Source organism: Strongyloides ratti, scaffold srae_scaffold0000004, assembly GCF_001040885.1.
Source record: "Strongyloides ratti genome assembly S_ratti_ED321, scaffold srae_scaffold0000004".
Classification (NCBI taxonomy): domain Eukaryota; kingdom Metazoa; phylum Nematoda; class Chromadorea; order Rhabditida; family Strongyloididae; genus Strongyloides; species Strongyloides ratti.
This window is the reverse complement of record NW_020171522.1, coordinates 1-21,994: the sequence shown is the minus strand read 5'-3', so window position 1 is coordinate 21,994 and position 21,994 is coordinate 1. Positions and strand designations below refer to the sequence as shown.

Below are 21,994 nucleotides of genomic sequence, written 5' to 3'. Positions count from 1 at the left end.
ATTCTTTTATTTATTATTTGAAATTTTTTTTTTTAGATAAACTAAGTATGGATTCAAATAATGTAAATAATGAATCAAATAATATTGGAGATTTAAAAAATGATAATTTATCTGAGAATAAAAATATTTCTAAAGTAATGAGTTTAGATAAAGAGGAAAAAAATGGTAATTCAAGTGATATGATGTCTAATTCTAATGAATTTAATAAAGAAAAACAAATTACATCTTTAGATAATATCAAAGATAGTAAGAAAAAACCTTTATCAAGTAACATTTCGTCACTTGATGAAAAATTAGATAATGTTTTGAATTTAAAAAATAATTCAATTTCTACAGAAATAGAAAAAATAAATGAAAATGATAGTGCATCATATAATGAAAGTTGTTGTGATATACATTCAGAATCTATGTCAGAACTTAATTTAGATGAATGTATTGATGAAATGAATGATGAACCATTATGCAATTTTGTACCAACACCTCCTGATGGTGGATATGGTTGGGTTATATGTATTGTTGCATTTATTAGTAATTTAATTGTTGATGGAATATCAAGTAGTTTTGGTACATTAGTTGAAACATTTCAAAAAGCATTTGGTTCATCTAAAGCTATGACAACATTAATTGGATCTCTTTTAGTGGGTTCATATCTTTTAGTTGGACCAATTGTAGGTGGTTTAGTTAATAAATATGGAGCTCGAACTGTTGTAATATGTGGATCATTAATTTCTGCTTTTGGATTTTTTATCTCAACATTTACTACAAATATTTATGTTTTTTTGTTAACATTTAGTTTAATTGGAGGTAATATAATAGTAAAATTATATAATAGATATGTTTATATATTATTAAAAATTTTACTTGGTAGTACCATGCTAAGTAAAAACAATTATAAATCTATATATCCTTTAATTAAAAATTAACATGGATAATTTAAGCACATTTAACCAAAAAAAAAACTTAAAATTAAATTCTTTTTTTTTTGTTTTTAAAAACTAACTAAATATGAATTTAATTTTCTTTATTTATATTAACAGTTGAAAAGAGATATAAAAAAAAGATTCAAATTATTATCATTTAATGAAGCGCCTTTTATTTAAAATTAATGAAAATTTCATAGTTCTATTAACACTATATTTTATTTAATAAAAAAAACAAAAAAATATAATTTTTTTTTTTAAATATATAATTAATTTGTTTTAGGTATTGGTTTTGGTCATATTTATTTACCATCAATTGTTATGGTTGGTTATTATTTTGAAAGTAAACGTGCAATGGCAACTGGTATTGCTGTAGCTGGATCTGGTGTTGGATGTATAATAATGCCACCAATTTTAACAATGTTAATCAAAGAATTTGGTTGGATTGGAACTATATATGGAATATCAGGAATGGTTTTAATTTGTATCATATGTGGTATGTTATATAAAGAATTATACACAGAAATTGATAATAAATGTGGTAATATTGAAAAAGGAAATAAACGAATAAAAACTTTATTAAATAAATTTTGTGGATGTAATTTTAATGATAAAAAAGAACATATAAATGAAGTTAATATGACATCAAGCTATACAGTAGATCCAAATAATCCTGGAAAATTTAGATTATCTACAAATATAATGTCAAATTCATCAAATACAAATAATGATTATGATGTACCACCAGGTGTAGATCCTGAATTGTATGCACGATTACATTCAGCTATTGATGATGATGATGATAATAATGATTCAGAAGAAGAAAATCATGAAAATATTCCATTAAAACAATCATTAACACCTATAATAGAAGCAAAAGTTCAAAATAAATTTTCTTCGACAAATGCATCACAAAATAATCCTACTTGTAGAGGTCGCAAACATACAATTACTAGTATAGGATCTGAAATAACGGGAATTGGTGATAATTTAAATATATCAAAAATGTCAAATTCAATATATAAAGTATCAGCAAGAAGTTTATATCAATCATTTGGAAGATTATCACAAGCAACAAATAATGTTTCTATAGGTAATTCTATAGGTAGTATAGCATTAAGTATTGCTGATGCTAAAGAAATAAAAAGACCATTAAATAGAAAAGATATTTTTTACACTGGTTCAATACAAAATTTAAAAGAATTTGATGATGAAGGTAGAGATTTTAAAAATTATCGTGAATCACAAATTCATATACCAGCATCATCTATAGCAGCATCTTTAAATCATCTTACAATGGATGAAAACAATAGTGGTATGGATAGTCGATTTGGAAGTCGATTTAGTAAAAATACATATGGATTAGGTGGTGAAGAAATAGATCAAACATCATTTACAGATAATTCAAAATTTAAAATAATACCTTTATCTATTCGCAATGCTTTTAATGAGATGATAGATATTCAATTATTAACAAATTCAACAATGCTTTTATTATTTATTTCTAATATGCTTGCAATGCTTGGATTTTATGTACCATTTGTTTATCTTATTAATCTTGCTGAGTTACGTGGTAGCTCAAAAGAAACAAGTAGTTTGTTTTTATCAATAATGGGAATTTCAAATACATTAGGAAGAGTTATTACTGGATGGATTGCTGATAAACCATGGTGTGTTGCATTAACATTTAATAATGCATCTTTAGTAATTGGTGGAATATTATTATTTTTAATGCCATTAACTACAGGATTTTATGGTTTAATGACAATAACTATATTATATGGTTTTGTTGTATCAGTATATGTATGTTTAACATCAATTGTCTTAACAGATTTGATTGGTTTGGAAAAATTAACAAATTCATTTGGTTTAATTGTTGTAGCAAGAGGGATTGCAAGTTTAATGGGAACACCATTTGCAGGTATTTAATTATTTCTTTATTTTTTTTAAAACAAAAAAATAAATATATTTATTAATTTATGTATTATATTTTTATAGGAATTTTTTACGATTTAACTCAAACATATGATTCAACATTTTATATGGGTGGAACATTTATAATAGGATCAGGTTTAGTTAGTTGTATTATTCCATTTGTCAAAAAAGTTCCTCACAAAGAAAATATTATAATTGATAATAAAAATGAAGTTAAAGAAGATGATGATGGACAGTCAGGTAAATTGTCTGTTCTTACAGAAAGATCAGAAGAAAATTTTTCTGAATACCAAAGAACAATTCAATCATTACATCAACAACAACAATTAATTGCTGAGGTTAGAAAACTTGAAAAAAACAAAATTGATGAAACTAATAATGAAGAAGAATAAAAATTATTCTTAATTTTTTTATATATTATATTAAAATATAAATTATTTAATATTATATTTTTACAAAAAAAAAACAAACATTTTTTTATCTTTAAAATATACAAAAACATAAAAATTAAATAAAATATTATTTTCTTTTATAACCGGGACAATTATATAAATTTTTTCCGGCATTTTTTGTATATATTTCATGTAATTAAAAATTAATGAAATTTTACATAATTTTTTAAACAAAAAAAAAAATAAATATTTTAAATTTAAAGAAAAAAAAAATGTTCAAATCATATATTTTATGTGGTAAGATAAAAACATGATTGATTAAGAACATTTGCGAAATTAATGTCGCTATAATAACATAATAAAGAAAGAAAAAGAATGTGTAATCAAAAGATAAAATCTATATGATTCAAATAATAAAACGTATAGTTAAGTACATCATGGGAATTATCATTTTTAAGATTTATAAATTGTACCTACATTGTCAATAAAAAAATTAGAAAGTATTTTAGAAAATATTTAAATCTATTATATAAAGTACTTAATATTGAGTCATTTTAAAAAGTATTATAAAAAAAAAAGAAATATTAAATGGCTGATTGTGGCAATACAAATTGACTCAAAAGAAAGTATAGGAGATATAATAATGTTAACTAATATAATAAGATTATTTAATTAAATTTTAAATTATTAATTTATCCTTTTCTATTAAATGTAAATTGAGAAATCATATGTTGATATGTGTTTGTCTTAGGTAAAATTAAACAATATCAAACAACCCATATTGGTATTGTATTGAGTAGATTTCTTAAATACTTTCTCCCATTTTATTTCCTCGTGTATAACCATCTTCTAGAAAAAAAAAGTCATTAATTTTAAAATTTAAAAAAAAAATTTAACTTACTATTACTACTTTTACATGCATAACATGCAACAACAATTACTATTATAACTACAATAATTGATGCAAATATTAATATATTAATAATTGAAAGAAGTTGACTTTCTGTTGGTAATGATGATGAAGTAGATGTTCCTATAATAGAAACTCCTGTATTTTGGTCTTCTTTTATAAATGTTGGTGTTGATTCATCATTTATTGGTACTACAATTTTATTTACTGGAGAAGTATGTGTCTCATCAACAACATTTCCTATTGGTATTGCTGGTTTCAAATCTGCAGGTGGAATAGCGGATGCCTCAACGTCCTAAAATAAAAATAATAATAAATTAATTTATATTTTATTAAACATACATCAGAATCTTCATCATCAGGATTATTTGGATATGATGCAGATCCTTCAATAAAACCATCTGCAACTGATTCTTCTTCAGCATGTTGTTGCGATATTATTGAAAGACATAACAATGCCAATAAAAAAATTAATAAAATATTACGTATAGAAGCCATTTATATATAAAAAAAAAACTATAAAAAATACATATATATATTATTATTATTATTTTGTATAGAAATAAGAAAATTATTATAAAAGTTATTGATATAAAAGATAGTTATAAATAATTAAAAGAAAATGAGTAAAATAAAGTTAATAATAAACATTAACACATAATTAGGATTATTCTTTATACAATTTTACCATCAAATAAAATTATAATATAATTATAGTTAAAAAGAAATTAAAGTGTTAACATTAACAGTTTCTTAAATTTAATTTATATAAATGAATCTTATAATATAAGACATGAGATAATTATCTAATGCAAACAATTATTTGAGAAATTTTAAAATATTTTTTACAAAAGGATAAACTTTAAAATGTCTAATATATTTAAAATGAAAGTATTTTTAATTGATTTTATCATAGTAAGTGATTACATATTTATGTTCTTAAGTATTGAGAAATTTGATTTTACAAAAGACAATTAATATTTTTACAATCTATTTTACATTCACATATAAAATATGATAATAAATAAATACTTGATAAGAGGAATAAATATTTAAAATATGAATGTAATTCTTGACAATCTTATATTGTGTTGAGTTAAATGATAAATTATGTAAAATAGTTACAAAAAAATGTATAAAAAAAAAGTTTTTTATTTAATCTTATAGAATATGAAAAAGGAAAGTATTATAAAATAAAAATGTTACAATAAACTTTTTATAGATAATAAAAATTGATTTTATATAAGATATTCTTTTTAAAAAATATATATATATATATATTATTATTAAATAAATTATATATAGTATAATGTAATGTTATATTTTTAAGAGTAAAAAGAAACTATAATAAAAAGTGATAAGATCAGTCACTTATCAAAGAAAATATATGGTTTGTTGGCAATTTTTGGTCATTAACAACCATCAACTTTTATAGATCTTCTATAAATGCTCCATGTGGTTTGTTGGTGGTAAGTAACAGTAAAAGTTCTTATGAAGTTTATAAACAATAGGTCAAGGACATGAAAATGATAGGAAAATAAATTTATGATGATATAGCATATTTAAGATAAACTTCTCAGTATGGGATATATATATATATATATATATAATTGTTAAATTATAGATAAAACAATACTATATGATTAATTATTGTATAATATTAAAAAGTTGTTTTATTTTACTCAAATAATTTCACATTTCACAAAACTATAAACAGTTCAATAGATTTGAAGTATTATAATTTTTAATAGATAGTAATATAAATATGAACAACTTAGTCATGCTTACTTGATATCTTTTGATCACATAAGAATCTTTAAATTTATAAAATTATTAGTATGTAGGCGTAAAATATTTTACTATATAAAATATTTACAATTATTTTTCTGAATAAAATTGATCTAAATATATATATATATATATATAAATTTATTATTATAATAATAATAATAATACATTAAAATAAAAGTTATAAGTTAAAAGACTAATTTTAAGTTAGCTTTAGATATACAATCCTTGTCTAAATATGGCATTAGGTTATGTTTTGGATTAAGATAAACATTGTTTGTTTAAAAGAGTTACCTATACAAATGGAAGACTGTGAAAAAGTGATTTATCCTTCAACTAGTTTGAATAAAAAGTTTTTATGTTCAAATTATTGCTATATATTAAGTATGAATAAAATATTTTTTTTTTATATCAAAAGAGATTATCTGCCATAAATTATACTATTAAATAATTAACTTTATAAATGTAAATAAGGATAATAGGTATAAAAAAATAATATTTATTAAATAGTTTATTATAATCAACTTTAATTTATTTAATATAATAAGATCAAGCTTATAATTAAACAAAAAAAATTAAATGACCCATCAAAAATTTTTAATGTATTAGAAAATGTGTAATATATGAGAAAAATTAAATAAAACGTCACGCATATTATCTCAAATTACTAAAATAATATAACCTTCTATAATTTTATTCTACTCTTTTTAGGTGTTAGCTTTTCAAACAAACACCTGCTTTTAAGAATAGTAAAGTATATTAATGATTGAAGAAGTCATAATGGTTTAACATTACATATCTTCCAATTGATCTTACCTAGTTATTTACATATAATGTGTGGATCAAAAATATAATGTTAGAAAGGCATTTGGTTAACTTTTACTTCTTTATAAATCTTATATTTAGAACTTTTAAATTAATAAATTAATTGTCTTTAATAATAGTGTTAATTAAAATAACATCTGTATATTATTAATTATTTAGAAATTTATGATAATATGCGTGAAAAAAATGATTGGTTAGATAAAAAAAAAGTTAATTATTTATGTTATTATAAATTTATAATTTGATAAAAAAAAAACTTTTTAAAAAAAATTAAGACATACATTAAATAATATTTTTAATAAGATTATTCTTCAAAAATCATTCATAATAATCTTTAAGATATATATATTTATCATGTAAAGTAAGAATAGTTATATAGAATTTGTTTAACTTCTTATTCTACTTTTTTTTAAACTTATTTCAAGTATTCATTATAAATGACTTACAAAATTATTCTACAAATATAATTAACAAGTTAAAGCTTTTATGCAAATATCATTGTTAGTTAGAGGAAAAAAATTTTATGTTTCAAAGTTCATACATTATATAATATAGAAATCTAATTTAATTTAAAGATATTATTATATTAATTATAATATTATGGTTTACTTAACAACCATCTGTAAAAGATCAGCTTTACAATTATTTTTTATTTTCTATTGATAAAAATATGATAAATAAAAAGAAACCGATTATCTTAGTAATAATTGTTAAAACTATTACATAAATAATAAGAGTAACAAATGTAAATATAATCTTATGTATCATAAAAATGATTTCTTAAAGATAAATAAGTTTATTTTGAATATTTTTATAAAATATATTTATTGTATTTCTTTACAAATAAATATATAAACAACTATATTTTACTAAAAATTGATAATTCAAAATATTGAAAATATTTTTTTTTTTATTGATAGAAAAAATTGTTTTAAAAAATATTTTAACGTTTAATGTTATCATAAAAATTCATATCTTATTGAAATATCTTTAAACTAAAAAGCATTATTATTTTGTAAGAATGTAACATAAGTAATAAACAAATGTGGAAGATTAAAGATGAATAAATTTTTTTTTATAATGATAAAAATATTTGATAAATTTATAATATATATTAAATAATTTAATTAAAAGAACATTTATAAAAAAAACTATTATAAAATTATAAAAGCTTAATTAACTAAACAATCTTATAATAAAATTTTAAGAGTATATTGAATTAGTCATATCAAGTTACAAATATGAATTATGTTTTATAATATCTTTTTTTCAAATAAGTATGTACTTTTATTGGAATATGAAACTTTAAAGAATGATAAAATAATAGTAAGGTTTTTAAGATGGAACATTGTCATTTTATTAGCGTTATTCTTTTCTATCTATATAATATATTTGTTTTGATCTAAAAATGGCACATGTTGTTATCTTGTTTGTTGAATGTGAATATAAAACACTTGAATCGTCTATTGAAAAGATGTGCTTTATCTAATGAATAAAAGAGACGTTAGCAAATATACACAACAGATGTATGAATGTTAATAGTTAAAAGTTTGAAGAAAGATAAATTATTTTTATCATACAAATATAAATATATATATACATATATTCTTCATGATAACTTTAAAAGAAAACTTAAAAGAAAATAAATGGAAATATATAACAATTTGATTAAACATTACTAATTCTATTGTTAGATATATACATTTTTTAAAAAAGAATGCTAGATATTTTATGACACCATTATTTTATTTTTAAATAAAAAACTTTTTACTATATTAAGTAATCAGTAGAAAAAAAAATTAAATTAACGTAATATAATTAATATACTTTAAAATGAGATACATATTAACAAAATTTAAAAAAAAAAATTAAGCTAAATCTATTACAATTTACAATCATATGTAAATTATACTTTGGTACATAATAATTTTTTTTTTACTTTTTAAATTAAAATTACTAGAAATATATGATAAAAAAAATTATATAATATTTAATTTTATTGATAAAATACAAATACTTAAAATACTATAATTTGCTATACTTTAAAGATATTAGTTGAAATTTAATTTTAAAATTTTAACAGTTTATAAATAAATAAAAAAAACTTTCTTTTATTCTCATTAAAATATTTAATATAAAATATAAATGTTGAATGATAGAGTAAAAATTTTTCAAATGTTGTAAAAATAAAAGAAAAAAAAATATTTTCATGTTAAAATAATTTTAAATAGTCTTTTTTACAACAATATTTTATCAATAAAAATTTTCTTCAATATAAATTTAAACTTTTATAAATAATGGTAAAGGAAATGATAGTCTTCACTAAATCCTCATTTATCATGTTAAATAAAAATAATAAAAACTTTAAAAAATATATATATTTAAAATTTATTACATCATAACTGGTTACAATAAAAATCGCATTATATTAAAATACCAATAAAGCTTAACTTTTTAAAATTAATTTCTCATGTCTTTTGTTTTAAATAAATTTATTTCTTAACATTAAATTTATTTTAGACCTACATAATCGTTGAGAATAATCTTTTTTCCAGAAGAAAAAGTACCACTTATAAGTACAATATTGTTAAATTTTCTTAATATTAAAAATTGAAATATAATTTTTAAGAAAAGTAGTAAGTTTAAGATAGATTTTACATTTACTTATCACGAAAATGTATAAATATAATATATACAAAATTATATATTAAGATGATTAATATTATAATTATTATAAAATTTTACTAATTACTTAAATAATAATATATATTTATCATGTTAAATTTAAATTGTAGTACTTTATCAAATTTTATTAGTAAAGAATTACAGATATTTTTATATAAACTTTGATATCTTTATAATTTTATAATCTGATTAATAAATATACTTTTTATCACTACTATAATAGTAAATTTATATACAATTGAATGACTAAAAACTATATAAATGAAACATTAATAGATAAAAAGATATTATCTATTAAAATACAATTTGTTGATGATTTTTTCTTATATAAAAGGAATGGTTAAAACATACATATTTAGATAAAATATATATACTAAAGCTATTTAGTTATCTATAAGTTTAATTGGTAGAAAAATTTAAAAAAAAAAAAATTTAATGCAATTTTTATTTATAAAAATGATATATAAATATATATTAAAAGAAAAATATAATAATTTTTTATTTTAATAATAAATAGCAAATATTTGTTAAAATATTGAAAAAAAAGTGCAATTATACAAAATAGAAAGTGTATAAACAAAGATAACTTTCAACTTTTAACTGTTTTTTTTATAATCAAATAATTTTTAAAAATTAAAAATTTAGAGATTTATAACGTTTGGGTAAAAAAAATTAATAAATCTTTTATAATTTTATTCATTATTTAAAAATATAATCATTGAAGATAACAAAATTTAATAGTGTAAGAGAAAAAATTTTTTTTTTGAAAATATGATTGATAATCACAATATTTTTTGTATAAATAAAACAATGATAATTTAAATATTTGCTTTGTAAAAGAAAAAAATTATATATTTATAATTGTTCTAACAAAAAAAAAATTTTTTTTAACTGTATAAAGATTGTATTTAAATATAAAAATAAATTTTGTTTCAACTTATTAGTGAATAATAACAAATATTAAAATAAAAATTTTAATGGCAAAAATAAAAATTTAAAATAAAATTAAAACTACAATAAAAGATAATAGTTTTAAAATAATTTATAAGTATTTAAAGTACAAACACGAACAAATTAAAATTTTGTTGACGAAAAAAATCTAATTTTATATGATAATAAAACAGTTTGAAATATCGTTTAGCTTACACTTTCATCGTAACCAATTTAATAATAATTGTAATATTCAAAAAATATTTTAATATAAATATTTCTTAAATCTAATAAAAAATTGTAATAAAATATAATTGACCTCATTATAAATGTTTTAACTAAACAAAATAACGTAAAAAAAATCTATTCTTTGTGAAAATTAAATTCTCATACATTTATATTACAAAAAAAAATTAAATAAAACTTTAGTATGTATTTTTAATAAATTTATAATTGAGTTACCAACTGGATAAAAAAAATTCGTTAAATAATATTTTCAATTCACAGATATATTAAAAGCAAAAAAAAACAAAAAATAAATTGAAAAATATAAGTGTTAAGTATTGGAAATATTACTATTAAAATATTACTTTTAAATAAAATTGTATAGTATAAATATTATAAAAAAAAAATTTCTATGATAACACAATTTAGTTATTTTTAAAAATTTAATGTCATATTTTTAAGTATTATACTAGGCTAAATAATAAATTGATCTTCTTTTACTACTAGATGACACTATGCATATGCTTAAAAATTTATACACCTTAGAATAATTTAGCATTAATTAAGAAAATTTATGTCTAATTATTACTAATAGATATAAGTATGCCACTAAGTGTGCATTATATTTTATGGTAACTTTTATTAATCAGTTACAATTAATGTATTATTTAATTTTTAGATATTATATTATATATAATAAATAGTTGAAATAATAATATATAAAAAAAAAACAATATTTATTATCTAATTTTATATATATTTAATTGTTAAACGTATTTAAAAAAACTAAATTATACAAGTAATAATTCAAGCAAATAATAGTTACCTAACAATAAGATAATATGAAAAAATATAGAGTTTTATATTATATTTATATTCATTTATTATCAATAAAAATATTTGCACTAATAATAAAATTTAAGATTTAATATAAAAATTATTTGAACAAGGGACTTTTATAATATATTATCATTTTTACGTTATGATTTTTTTTTATTAAATTATTTATTTTATTGCACAACATAGAATTATTATATAAAGTTATTCTTTTTTTTTATTTTTTAAATAATACAAATTTTTTATAAAAATATTAGTAGAAAATTTGTCACAAAAATGATACTATATTTTTTTTATGTTTAATCAAAAAAAAAAAATAGATGAGTCAATGACATAAAGTAGTACAATGCATATTTGATAACAATCATCAATCAAATCAGTAAAACAATTATTTTACTGATAAAATTAATCTTAAAAACATTTATTATGGAAAAACTATCAACAATAATATTTATGATCTTAAAAAATAAAATCAATTCTAGATAAAGTTTAAATAGTATATAAATAATTTGGCAATCTATATATTTTAATAGTTTAAATAAATTATGTTTCAAAAAGAAGTTACTCTTTTTAATAAATCATATATTTACGTTAAAGATTAAATAAATTGATATTGTTAATTTTTAAGTTTTAAATTATATATACTTCTATATAAGCTAATCATTTTTTTTGGAAGATAAAAGTTTTGTTGTAGATAAAAGTATCCTATATTGGAAAACCAATAAACATTTGTTTACTTGGTAAACATTTTCTCCTTATCTTTATTTGTAAATTAATAATATATTTTAAATGAATTTCTTTTATTAATCATAGAGGAAATTATATATAAGAGTAAAAATTTTTGTATTAATAATACTTATTTAATATAATTAAAAAATATTTAACATATTATATATTAATTATTTTAAATACATATAAAATAATATAAATAAATGTTATTTTTGTATAAAAAAAATAATTTTTTTTTATTTAACACATAATTATAACTAATAAGTTAAAATAATTAATGAAAAAAAAACGACATATCTAATTTAAAGATATTTAAATAAGTATTATTATAAATAAATATTTTTAATATTAAAAATAATTATATTATAATATTGTATGTTATTTAAAACCTTTATCAATAAAATTTATACTAAAATTAAATGGTTATGAGAAAATTTTTAATATATAAAGGTAAATATAGATAGTAACAAACAGTTGAAAATATATAAATAAGTATCAATATTAATGAAAGATATCTCTTTGTATTTGCAAAAGAGAACATAATAATATTTTAAGCTAAAATATACTATAACATTAATCTTATATTTATGTTAAAATATTCTAAATATTTAGAATAAGATAACAATTAGAAAACACTTCATCACGATTGGTAATACAGCAAGGTTTATCATAAAAAAGAATGGCTTTTCAATTGTCTTTATTTTACAATAGAAATAATAGAAAGTAAAAATTTTTATATAATACAATATATAAAAGTATTATAATTTACATATCAAAATAATTTATATTCAATGTATGATATAAAAAATAATTAAAAATTTTAAATAAATAATAATAGTATGTAAATATTAACAAGTTTATCAAACATTAGAAACGTTAAAAAGTCAACATTTGTAATTTATTTTCTTAAATTATCTTATATTTTTGTAAGTGAATTAAATTATTTGTTATGACATTAGAAAAAGAACCTATTAGTTAGTTTTAAATGTAAATAAAAAATTAGTGTTTATTAAATTTTATCATTTTAATAAGATTTTTAAAAATAATTTTACCTTATATTATTATTTAATTTTTTTAATCAAAATAAAGAATTGATTTTTGTAATAAAAGATATAATATAAATTTAGCCTATCAAAAAGCTTCAATGACAATAGTATTATTTCTAATACTTTTATACAATACTAGATATTTAATGAGGCATTAACTTATGTAACATAAAAAAAAAACTGTTTTAAATTTGACTAAAATTAACAAACGAAATTATAATAATTGTATTAAATTAATTCATGATAATAGAAATGTAATTAAAAATAATAATTGTTTACCATAAATATTTAATGCATCATTAAAAACTTATCGAATTTCACATTTAAAAAAAAAATATCTGATTTATTAAAAATATATTATTAGCATATTTTAAAAATTCTATTAAATATACACGATAACTTAAGATATTTTAAATATGTAAGACTAAAAAAAGATGTTTATATATATATATATTTTTATTACAGATCTAATACTATATTCAATTTTATATGACTTTGTTGTTCATAAATTATGAATATAGTAAAATATAACATTTTTTTTTTTATAATTTTAACATAAAGTATCAAATAAAAATAAGCAGTAAAAGATGTTTTTTTTAACAAATATATTCAATGAAATTACATCAATAATATATAGTTATTTTTTTTTATATTTTTTCATGTTTTTTAAATTACATAATATTTTTTTAGAAACAATAGTAATATCGTGATAAATTACAATTAATGTTATTTATTTATATTATTTAATATAATGGAATATAAATATAAAATTAAATAAAAAAATAAAATAACTTTTATTTAGTTTTATCTACAATATTTAAAAATAAAAAAAAATGCATTATGATAATATTTTCTATTCTAACAATATTTTATTTTAATATTTTAGGAAAAAATTTTTATTTTTAAATTACATTAATATTTATTTTAAAGTTTAAAACAAATTTTTTGTAATTGTTTTACAATATTGATAAAAATGAGTTTATAATAATAGATGTTATCTTTTTTAAAATATTTGACTAATTTTAATAGAAATGTTGTTTGTGAAAAACATAAGATTTTTAAAGTTAAAAAAGATAATCCATTACTTAAATGTAGTACATGTTTAAAAATACTTCAAATGTTAATATAATAAATAAGAACAAAAATTAAATACAGTTTAATAAACAATTATAAAATTAATCGTTCTTATGATTAAATATAATTTTAATAAATATATTTTTTTCTATAAAATATAAATATAATAGATATTTTAATAAAAAATAATTAGATATTTTAATTATTATTAAGTAATTTAAAACAAAAATATATTTATGACAGGTAATTTTATCAGTTTTTATTCAAGATACATGTTTTTGAATTTTACCATGATATTGCAATACATTATACTAAATTTTTATTTCTACGTATTTTATTTTATAAAAACGCAACTTTTTTTATGCTTATATATTTCTATGCATATTTTTTTTTAATTATTGAGCATAATGTAAATTGTTTGAAAATTAGATAACATAATTAATTCTTAAGATAAATATCTAACAATTAATATAAAATTTGACTTAAAAAACTTAATATTTTTATATATTAAACTATCAATAAAAATATTCTGTGTAATTATTTAAAGATATCATATATTACAAAAATTATAATTTACAATATCAGTTACATATTTATTTAGGATGCGATTTAATTATTTATTACATCAACAATAATTTTTATATTTTAGATAAAATATAACAAATAATGTATTTTAAATAATAACAATTTCAACAAAGAATAATAATTTTTGTCAACCAATTTACCTCCAAAATTTTTCATGCATACAATAATACAAACAAAACAATACAAGTAATAAATTTTAAAATTAAAAATTTTTAAAGTTTTTTTCTTTATTAATATTCATCAAAAATAGTTATTATAGTTTTTTTTTGTTATATTATTTAACTATTTTTAAAAAATGCTATAAATTCAAAATTAAATTCTAACTTTTTTTTTGCTTTATTACAACAGGATTTATAATATTTATTTGATTACATTAAATTTTTATTTACAAAATATAAATTTTAATTATTAAAATCAAATTTAAAAATAATAAAAAGCAAGTGTAATAATATAATTTTAAATACATCAACGATTAATGTTATACAAAATTCTTTGACAAAAATTTATTATTTTGATTGGGTAAAATCGAGTAAAAGTATGATTAAAAGATTTAAAAAAGATTTTGTTTGTTTCTTATAATCTAATATCTAATGTAATAGAAATAGATTTATAATAAAAAGAGAAAATGCAAAAGATTTCAACAATTGCGGTTTTGCTATGTTTAGAAGTTGTAAATCTCAAATTAACAGGTTTGGATTGAAGAATTATAATGATTTACTCTGATAAAATAATAAAAAATGTGTTAGTATAAAGGTAACTGAAAGTATTGCAACTGTAGTAGGTAAACAATGAATTTCTATAATTTAAAAAAATAATAAATTAAAATAAAAATTAAATGGTGATTTAGGGATATTTCATAGAATGTAGATAGTTTTTAATAATTTTAAAGGTTAAAAAAATTAGAGTAAGTTATTTAAATCAGCTAAAATTTTACCAGAAAATGGATTTTCTTTATCTCCATAGCAAGCAAATAGTTTGGAACAAAACAAAGAAAAACTATTTGAAAACATTAATATGACAAAAATTTTTGTCATTTATAAGACAGGAAAATTATGTTTGGAAGGTAAATTCATGAAAATAACAGCACTTGGAAATATTCTGTAACTCTTTTAAAACTAGACGGATCTGTTGATTTGTTTTATAATCAAGGAATTGGATAAAAAATATCTAAAGAAATTATTAGAAAAGGTGGTTATATATCACTAGATGATTTAAAGAATTATCAAAAGTAAATATGTAAAGAATATATTAAAATAATTTTATTGTAGATGATTTGGTAAGGTGTGGTTCTTTACCAGCATTTTATATGTAATTACAAAGACAATGGTTTAAAATTATGCCTAAATGATTTAATAATCTAAATCTTGACTGCAATCATGATCCATTTTATTATAATAAAGAAATAGAGTTACAGAAATGTATATGTTTTCAAAAAACTAACTTGGAAAATTTTAACTATATAGAATTAGTTGGGCAATTAAACAATTTTACATATTAAAGTAATATTAGTTTGTTAATATAAAATACAAATCAAATATCAAACTATTATTCTACATCCAAAATATTTTAAAAATCAGATCGTGGACATCTCGTGTTAATGTTATTGATAATAATGATAGTACTGTTAGTTGTACATCAACAATAAATAATCTTTTGAAATCAGTTCATGTAATAACAATCTAAGGATTAATCTGAAATAATCAAATTAATAAATTGTTAACAATGCAATCAAAAAATTAAATGTCTTCAATGTAACTAACATTAATTTACAATAAAATTTTAGATAATATAAAATTACTTATTGATACTTCTGATGGAAACTGTATACCATCTTAATTAGCACAAATAATAAAAATAAATATATTATTAAACCAAAGAATCAATTGATGCTTTATGTTTTCATATTAAATTTTTTTTTCATAAAATAATTTTTGAATCAACAAAATTAAAAGATTTGATAATAATTCTAAAGAATAAATTAAGCCAAAATGTGACAACTGTTAAAATAGAAGATTGTAATGTTCTTGCCTCAGTAAAAAGTGATGGTGATTATATTTATGGGATTTGCGATTATAGAAGCAAAACATCAAATTACCCTACAGGATATTAAATTTCTAGAATTTTACAAATAAATTTGAATTATAAAAATATTAACAAATTTCATATAAAAATGAATAATAATTTAATATTTTTAATGATAATAAATTCAAAAACGGTAAAAGTAAAATGTAAATAATATATTAAATGATCATAACAAAAAAATTTTATTAATATTACTTTCAGTAAAAAATTTATAAAATAATATATTATTAATAAGGTGTTTAATTTTAAACAATAACGGTAAAATTTTTTAGCAAATTTTAATTGAATATTCATGTTTTCTTTTTTAAAATTTTAAATAAATTTATTATGATTTTAAAGTTTTATAGCGTGTAATAAAATTTCAAATGTTATTTGTAAACATTAAATTAATGTATTTGAAGTTAGACGCCATTGAATTTTTAAAAGTTTTTTAAGGATTTATTTTAATATAAAAATATGATATTTTTCTTATAAAAAATTTTTAGTTTTTTTTTGTTCTAAATACATTTTTAAATGAAAATTGTTAAAAAAAGTAATAATAAATAGTATTATATTGAATATTGTAATAACTTTATGTGTATGATAATCAAGTGATAAATATTTTTAAAAATAATGATGATTTTATAGAAGCATTGAAAGATAAAAATAATCTAAAATTTCATAATTATTTTATCTCAATTTGCTTTAAAATTTAAACAAATTTATTTCCATTATTTTTTAATAAGAATACTTTAGTAAAACAAAAGAACTAGGTTATTTATATAAATTTATATATAATAAATAAATCAAATTAACTATAAGATTTAAATAATTATTATTATGGTTGTTTAAATTTTTATATAATAAATTATTATTATATAGGTTGATCTTAAGATATTACTATAATAATAATTTTTTTAAATGAAATATTAGTACTGTGAAAAATGTTTTTTACGATCATTAAATATTAAAATTTTATTCTATATTTTTAAAACAAATGTTTTAGTATTAAACTTTATAAATATATACTATAGGTTTTTTATTGGTAAATGTTTCAATGACAAAAAAATAAAAGTTGTTTAAATATTAAAGAATCATTAAAGTTAAAAGTTTAAAAAAAAGTCAATTTTTTATAGAATTAATTATATAAATAAATTTTGTAAGTTATTTTTCAACAGAATTTATATTATAGAAATAAGTTTTTTTTTGAAAAATATTAAATAATTTTTGAAGACAAATAAAATTTACATTAAACCATTGTTATAATTAAAAAAATGTCACGATGTTTAAAATTACATATTTATTTTTAAAGTCATAAAAAAAATTTAATATACCCTAATGGCATCCATGGTGTGCTCTTTAGAAGGGTAAAATATTATTTGAATTATTCTTTTATTAGGTATAACGATAACAATTATATGAAATAGATAGCATTAATTAAATAGAGTTATATAACAAAATAATAATAAATACTAATTAAAGATTCCGTTTTTATAATCAACAAAAAGAGATTTTTTTATCTGGAGAGCATTTTAAATTCAACCAACAACCAACTAACTCTTATTTTTTCTTTTCTTTCTTTATATCTATTTCTTTTGTACTACTTACTAGAGCCCCACTTAGTGTGACATTTTAATACAAATATTTTAAGATTTATAGATATTTCTTTTTTAAACCAATTTTTATATTACTAAGCTTTTAAAGTATTTTACATATTATATTATAATTAATTTACAATAAAGAAAAAAAAATTTTTTTTAGAGTTTAGTTACCAAAACAGTAAACTTTTAAGAGGATTTTAAAATTTTTAAAAACATTAGATAATCAAAATATAAATAACTATCAAAAATCGCTGATAATGCTTTGCCATTTTCACATGTTTTAAATTCTTTTTTTTTTTTAATTATTAATTTCTTATAAATTACTTTGACTTAGTACTTTTAAAGTTATGTTATCTAAAAAAGCAATAATTTTTAATTTATTGTAGAATATTTTATCTAATATTTTACAATGCTATTATAAATTTTTATTTTGTGCTTTTTCAAATTAAGGCAGGAAGTATAGTAAAATGGTACAATTACTTGATTATACTTTTTAAATTGTTTATTTACTTAATAAACTGTAGTGTATTATTTTTACATTTGCACTTTTTTTTAAAGCATTTTTAAAAATTATCTTTGATTATTATATAGTATATTAATAATTGTAATTAAAATTTGATAACTTGAGGTTATGATACTAAATTGATGCTTAATTTTTTAGACATTAAAAAAATTTATCATTCTGATAAATTTCAACATTTGTATTTTTAAACTTTAGATGATATTTCTTTTCTAAAAAGGTAAACTTCTATGAGACATTATAAAACTATTAAAAATTTTATGAATGATTCTCTGGACACAAGATTTTTTTTTGTTGATTTATTTATGAATAATAAGTAATGATAATGTTGATACAAAATTTATGTTAGTAAAATATAAATAAATGAAATGCAGTATATTTTACACCAATAAGATACTTTTAATACATTACCAAATTTTTATCTTACTATAAAAATTATTTACTTTCAACCAAACTTTGTGTTTTATGTGTCATAAAGAAATACAAATACTGCAATTTTACTTAATGAAAAAAAGAAAATCCATGCTTATTTGGTTTAAGAAACGACAATAAAATTTTTACATAAAAGCTTAACTATAAACTTCTTAATTTAACAGAAGTTAGAATTGAGAAAAAATCTATAATATATTAATGTTAATATTATTTAAAAATAAATATTTTTTAGAGTTAAAGCAAAAAAATAAGGTAAAGTAAAAATAATTAAAATTATCATTAAACGACAAAAAACAATAATATTAATATATCAAAGAAATTATAATAACAACTTGAATCATTATTGAACATTGTTAAAAAATTGTGATGTTTTAAAAACAATAAAATTTCATTGAATTTTGTTATAAGTTGTAACATTTTAAACTTAAAATTTTATTTAAATGGTTATAAGGTTGACTATATGATTCAAAAAAAATTTATATCCTTTAATTCTACAGCTATGAAACAATTAAAAATTGTGAATATACATTCAGTTTTAAAAAAATCACTGTTATTAAAATGTTTTTGTAAATATAATTTGTTAAAAAGATTTTATAAATCACTGACATTAAATAATATTAAACATTAAAATTTATTGCCTTCAAAATTGGTGATTAAAAAGCAAACAAGCTAACTGTACCAATACTTATTAATTTTTCAATAATAATTTGATTTATTTATTTTAAATCATTTTTTTAATATACAAAGACAGAATTTCAGAAAAAAAATTTCATGCATAAAGTTACATTAAATTTTTAAACGTAAGATCAAAATTTTTTTTTTTTACATTTTATTTAAAGGTAAAAATAATAAAATATTTTAATATATTCTTGTTTAACAAAACTATTTTTGAAAAACAATATTTAATTGTATATATAAAGAAAATTTTATATTCATTATTTTTTAAAATATTAAAAAATTAATCATATATTTAATAATTGTTTTATAGCAAACAAAATTTAAAAATTGTTGAAACTTTAAATTGCTTGTATTAATCTTACTAAAACATAACTTATATAAGTAAAAAATAGTAAGAGACAATTTTTAACAATAAGAAGAATTATTTTTTCAATTTATAGTAAGACAGTTTATTTATATTAAAGTTTTATAATTTGTAAAACATTCTCTAAAACATAAACAAAATTTATAATGTTTTTAAAAAATTTAGTAAGTTTTTTTTTCTATTAAAAAATATATCTTTTTCAATAATATTTTAAACTTAAAAAATATTTTTTTAAATATTAAAATTATAAATTAAAAATAGCTTTTTTTATAATTTGGATGAATCAAGAATATTATTCAAAATCTAATAATTACATTCAACAGAATTTTATAAGTTTTATATTTTAAAAGCATTGAAAAAAGAATTAACTATATATTATACAAATTTTCATCTTGGTAATATTCACCAAAACGTTAGCGTTTATATAAGTGGAAGATGCAATAAAATGAATAATCTAAGTACAATGAAAAAAAATTAAATATATTTTAATTAGTTATAATCAAATAAGAAGATTAATAAAACAATTTTAAGGTTCTTATATTCTGATGTGAATAAAGTAAAAAAAATAGATAGTTCAAAAAAAAACTTATCATTTTAATAATTATTTATTGATACATTTTGCAATAATGTTTTTACTGTTATCACTTTCATTTCAGCATAAACATTTGGATTCAGGATTTCCTGAGGAATTTTAATCTATACTAAAAATATCATGAAACATTGAAGATTTTTTAGAAAACTTTAGTTGTATGATTCATAATTTTTATAAAAGTGCTAGATATGAAATTATTATTTTTTCCATTTTTCTCTTCTTTATCAATTTATAAGTTCAAAAAAAATAATATAGGTGATTTATGCTTTATACTAAACAATTTTATTCAATTATAAACTTATATAAGAATGTAGATTGAAAATGGTTTTATTATTGTACTAAAAATAATTTTTTCGTTTTATTTTTTATTTAGAGTATTCATTTTAAAAACATTTAAAACAATTTAAATTATTAAATGATAAAAGGAAATTTTAAAAACATGAGATATACAGATGTTAATAGATTATTGTTAATTAGTGAAAAATTAAAAAATAATTTTAAAACGCTTATTGTTTAGCTTATAAAAAAAATTTAATAATTTTTAAACTTTATTTAACTCAATCACCAAATATTTATAAGCAAAATCTACTTTTTTTATTAATATTAGAAGCTAAATAATAGCTTCGTTCCAAAATTTTGAAAAATGAAGATTTTACTTCAGAATTCAATAATTACCTCAAACTGGGTTTTTTAAACCGAAGAATATAAAAAAGTTTGAGAGTATATTTATTTTCTTTCACTCACTTCCTTACTATGTACACATATATTTGTGTAAACAGACATACAAACAACATTTAAATGATAAGTCAACTTTTTTTTTAATATACTTTATATAAAAACCTTCAATTGTATATGTACAATTCAT

General features: G+C 17.5%; 2 protein-coding genes across 2 annotated transcripts; one reads left to right on the top strand and one right to left on the bottom strand.

The window, feature by feature from the left end:
• Nucleotides 1–47: 47 nt before the first annotated feature.
• Nucleotides 48–3,247, top strand: SRAE_0000055900 (Major facilitator superfamily and Major facilitator superfamily domain, general substrate transporter and Major facilitator superfamily domain-containing protein; the record flags this gene model as incomplete). The annotated part of the gene is made up of 3 exons (XM_024646465.1): nt 48–804; nt 1,204–2,841; nt 2,919–3,247. The coding sequence occupies 3 exons, from the start codon at nt 48–50 to the stop codon at nt 3,245–3,247; spliced, it is 2,724 nt and encodes a 907-aa protein (XP_024500644.1).
• An 805-nt stretch (nt 3,248–4,052) lies between these two features.
• SRAE_0000055800 (Hypothetical protein) lies at nt 4,053–4,655 on the bottom strand (the record flags this gene model as incomplete). Its single annotated transcript, XM_024646464.1, has 3 exons — nt 4,053–4,096; nt 4,149–4,452; nt 4,500–4,655. 3 exons carry the CDS (start codon nt 4,653–4,655, stop codon nt 4,053–4,055), a joined length of 504 nt encoding a protein of 167 aa, XP_024500643.1.
• Nucleotides 4,656–21,994: the final 17,339 nt, after the last annotated feature.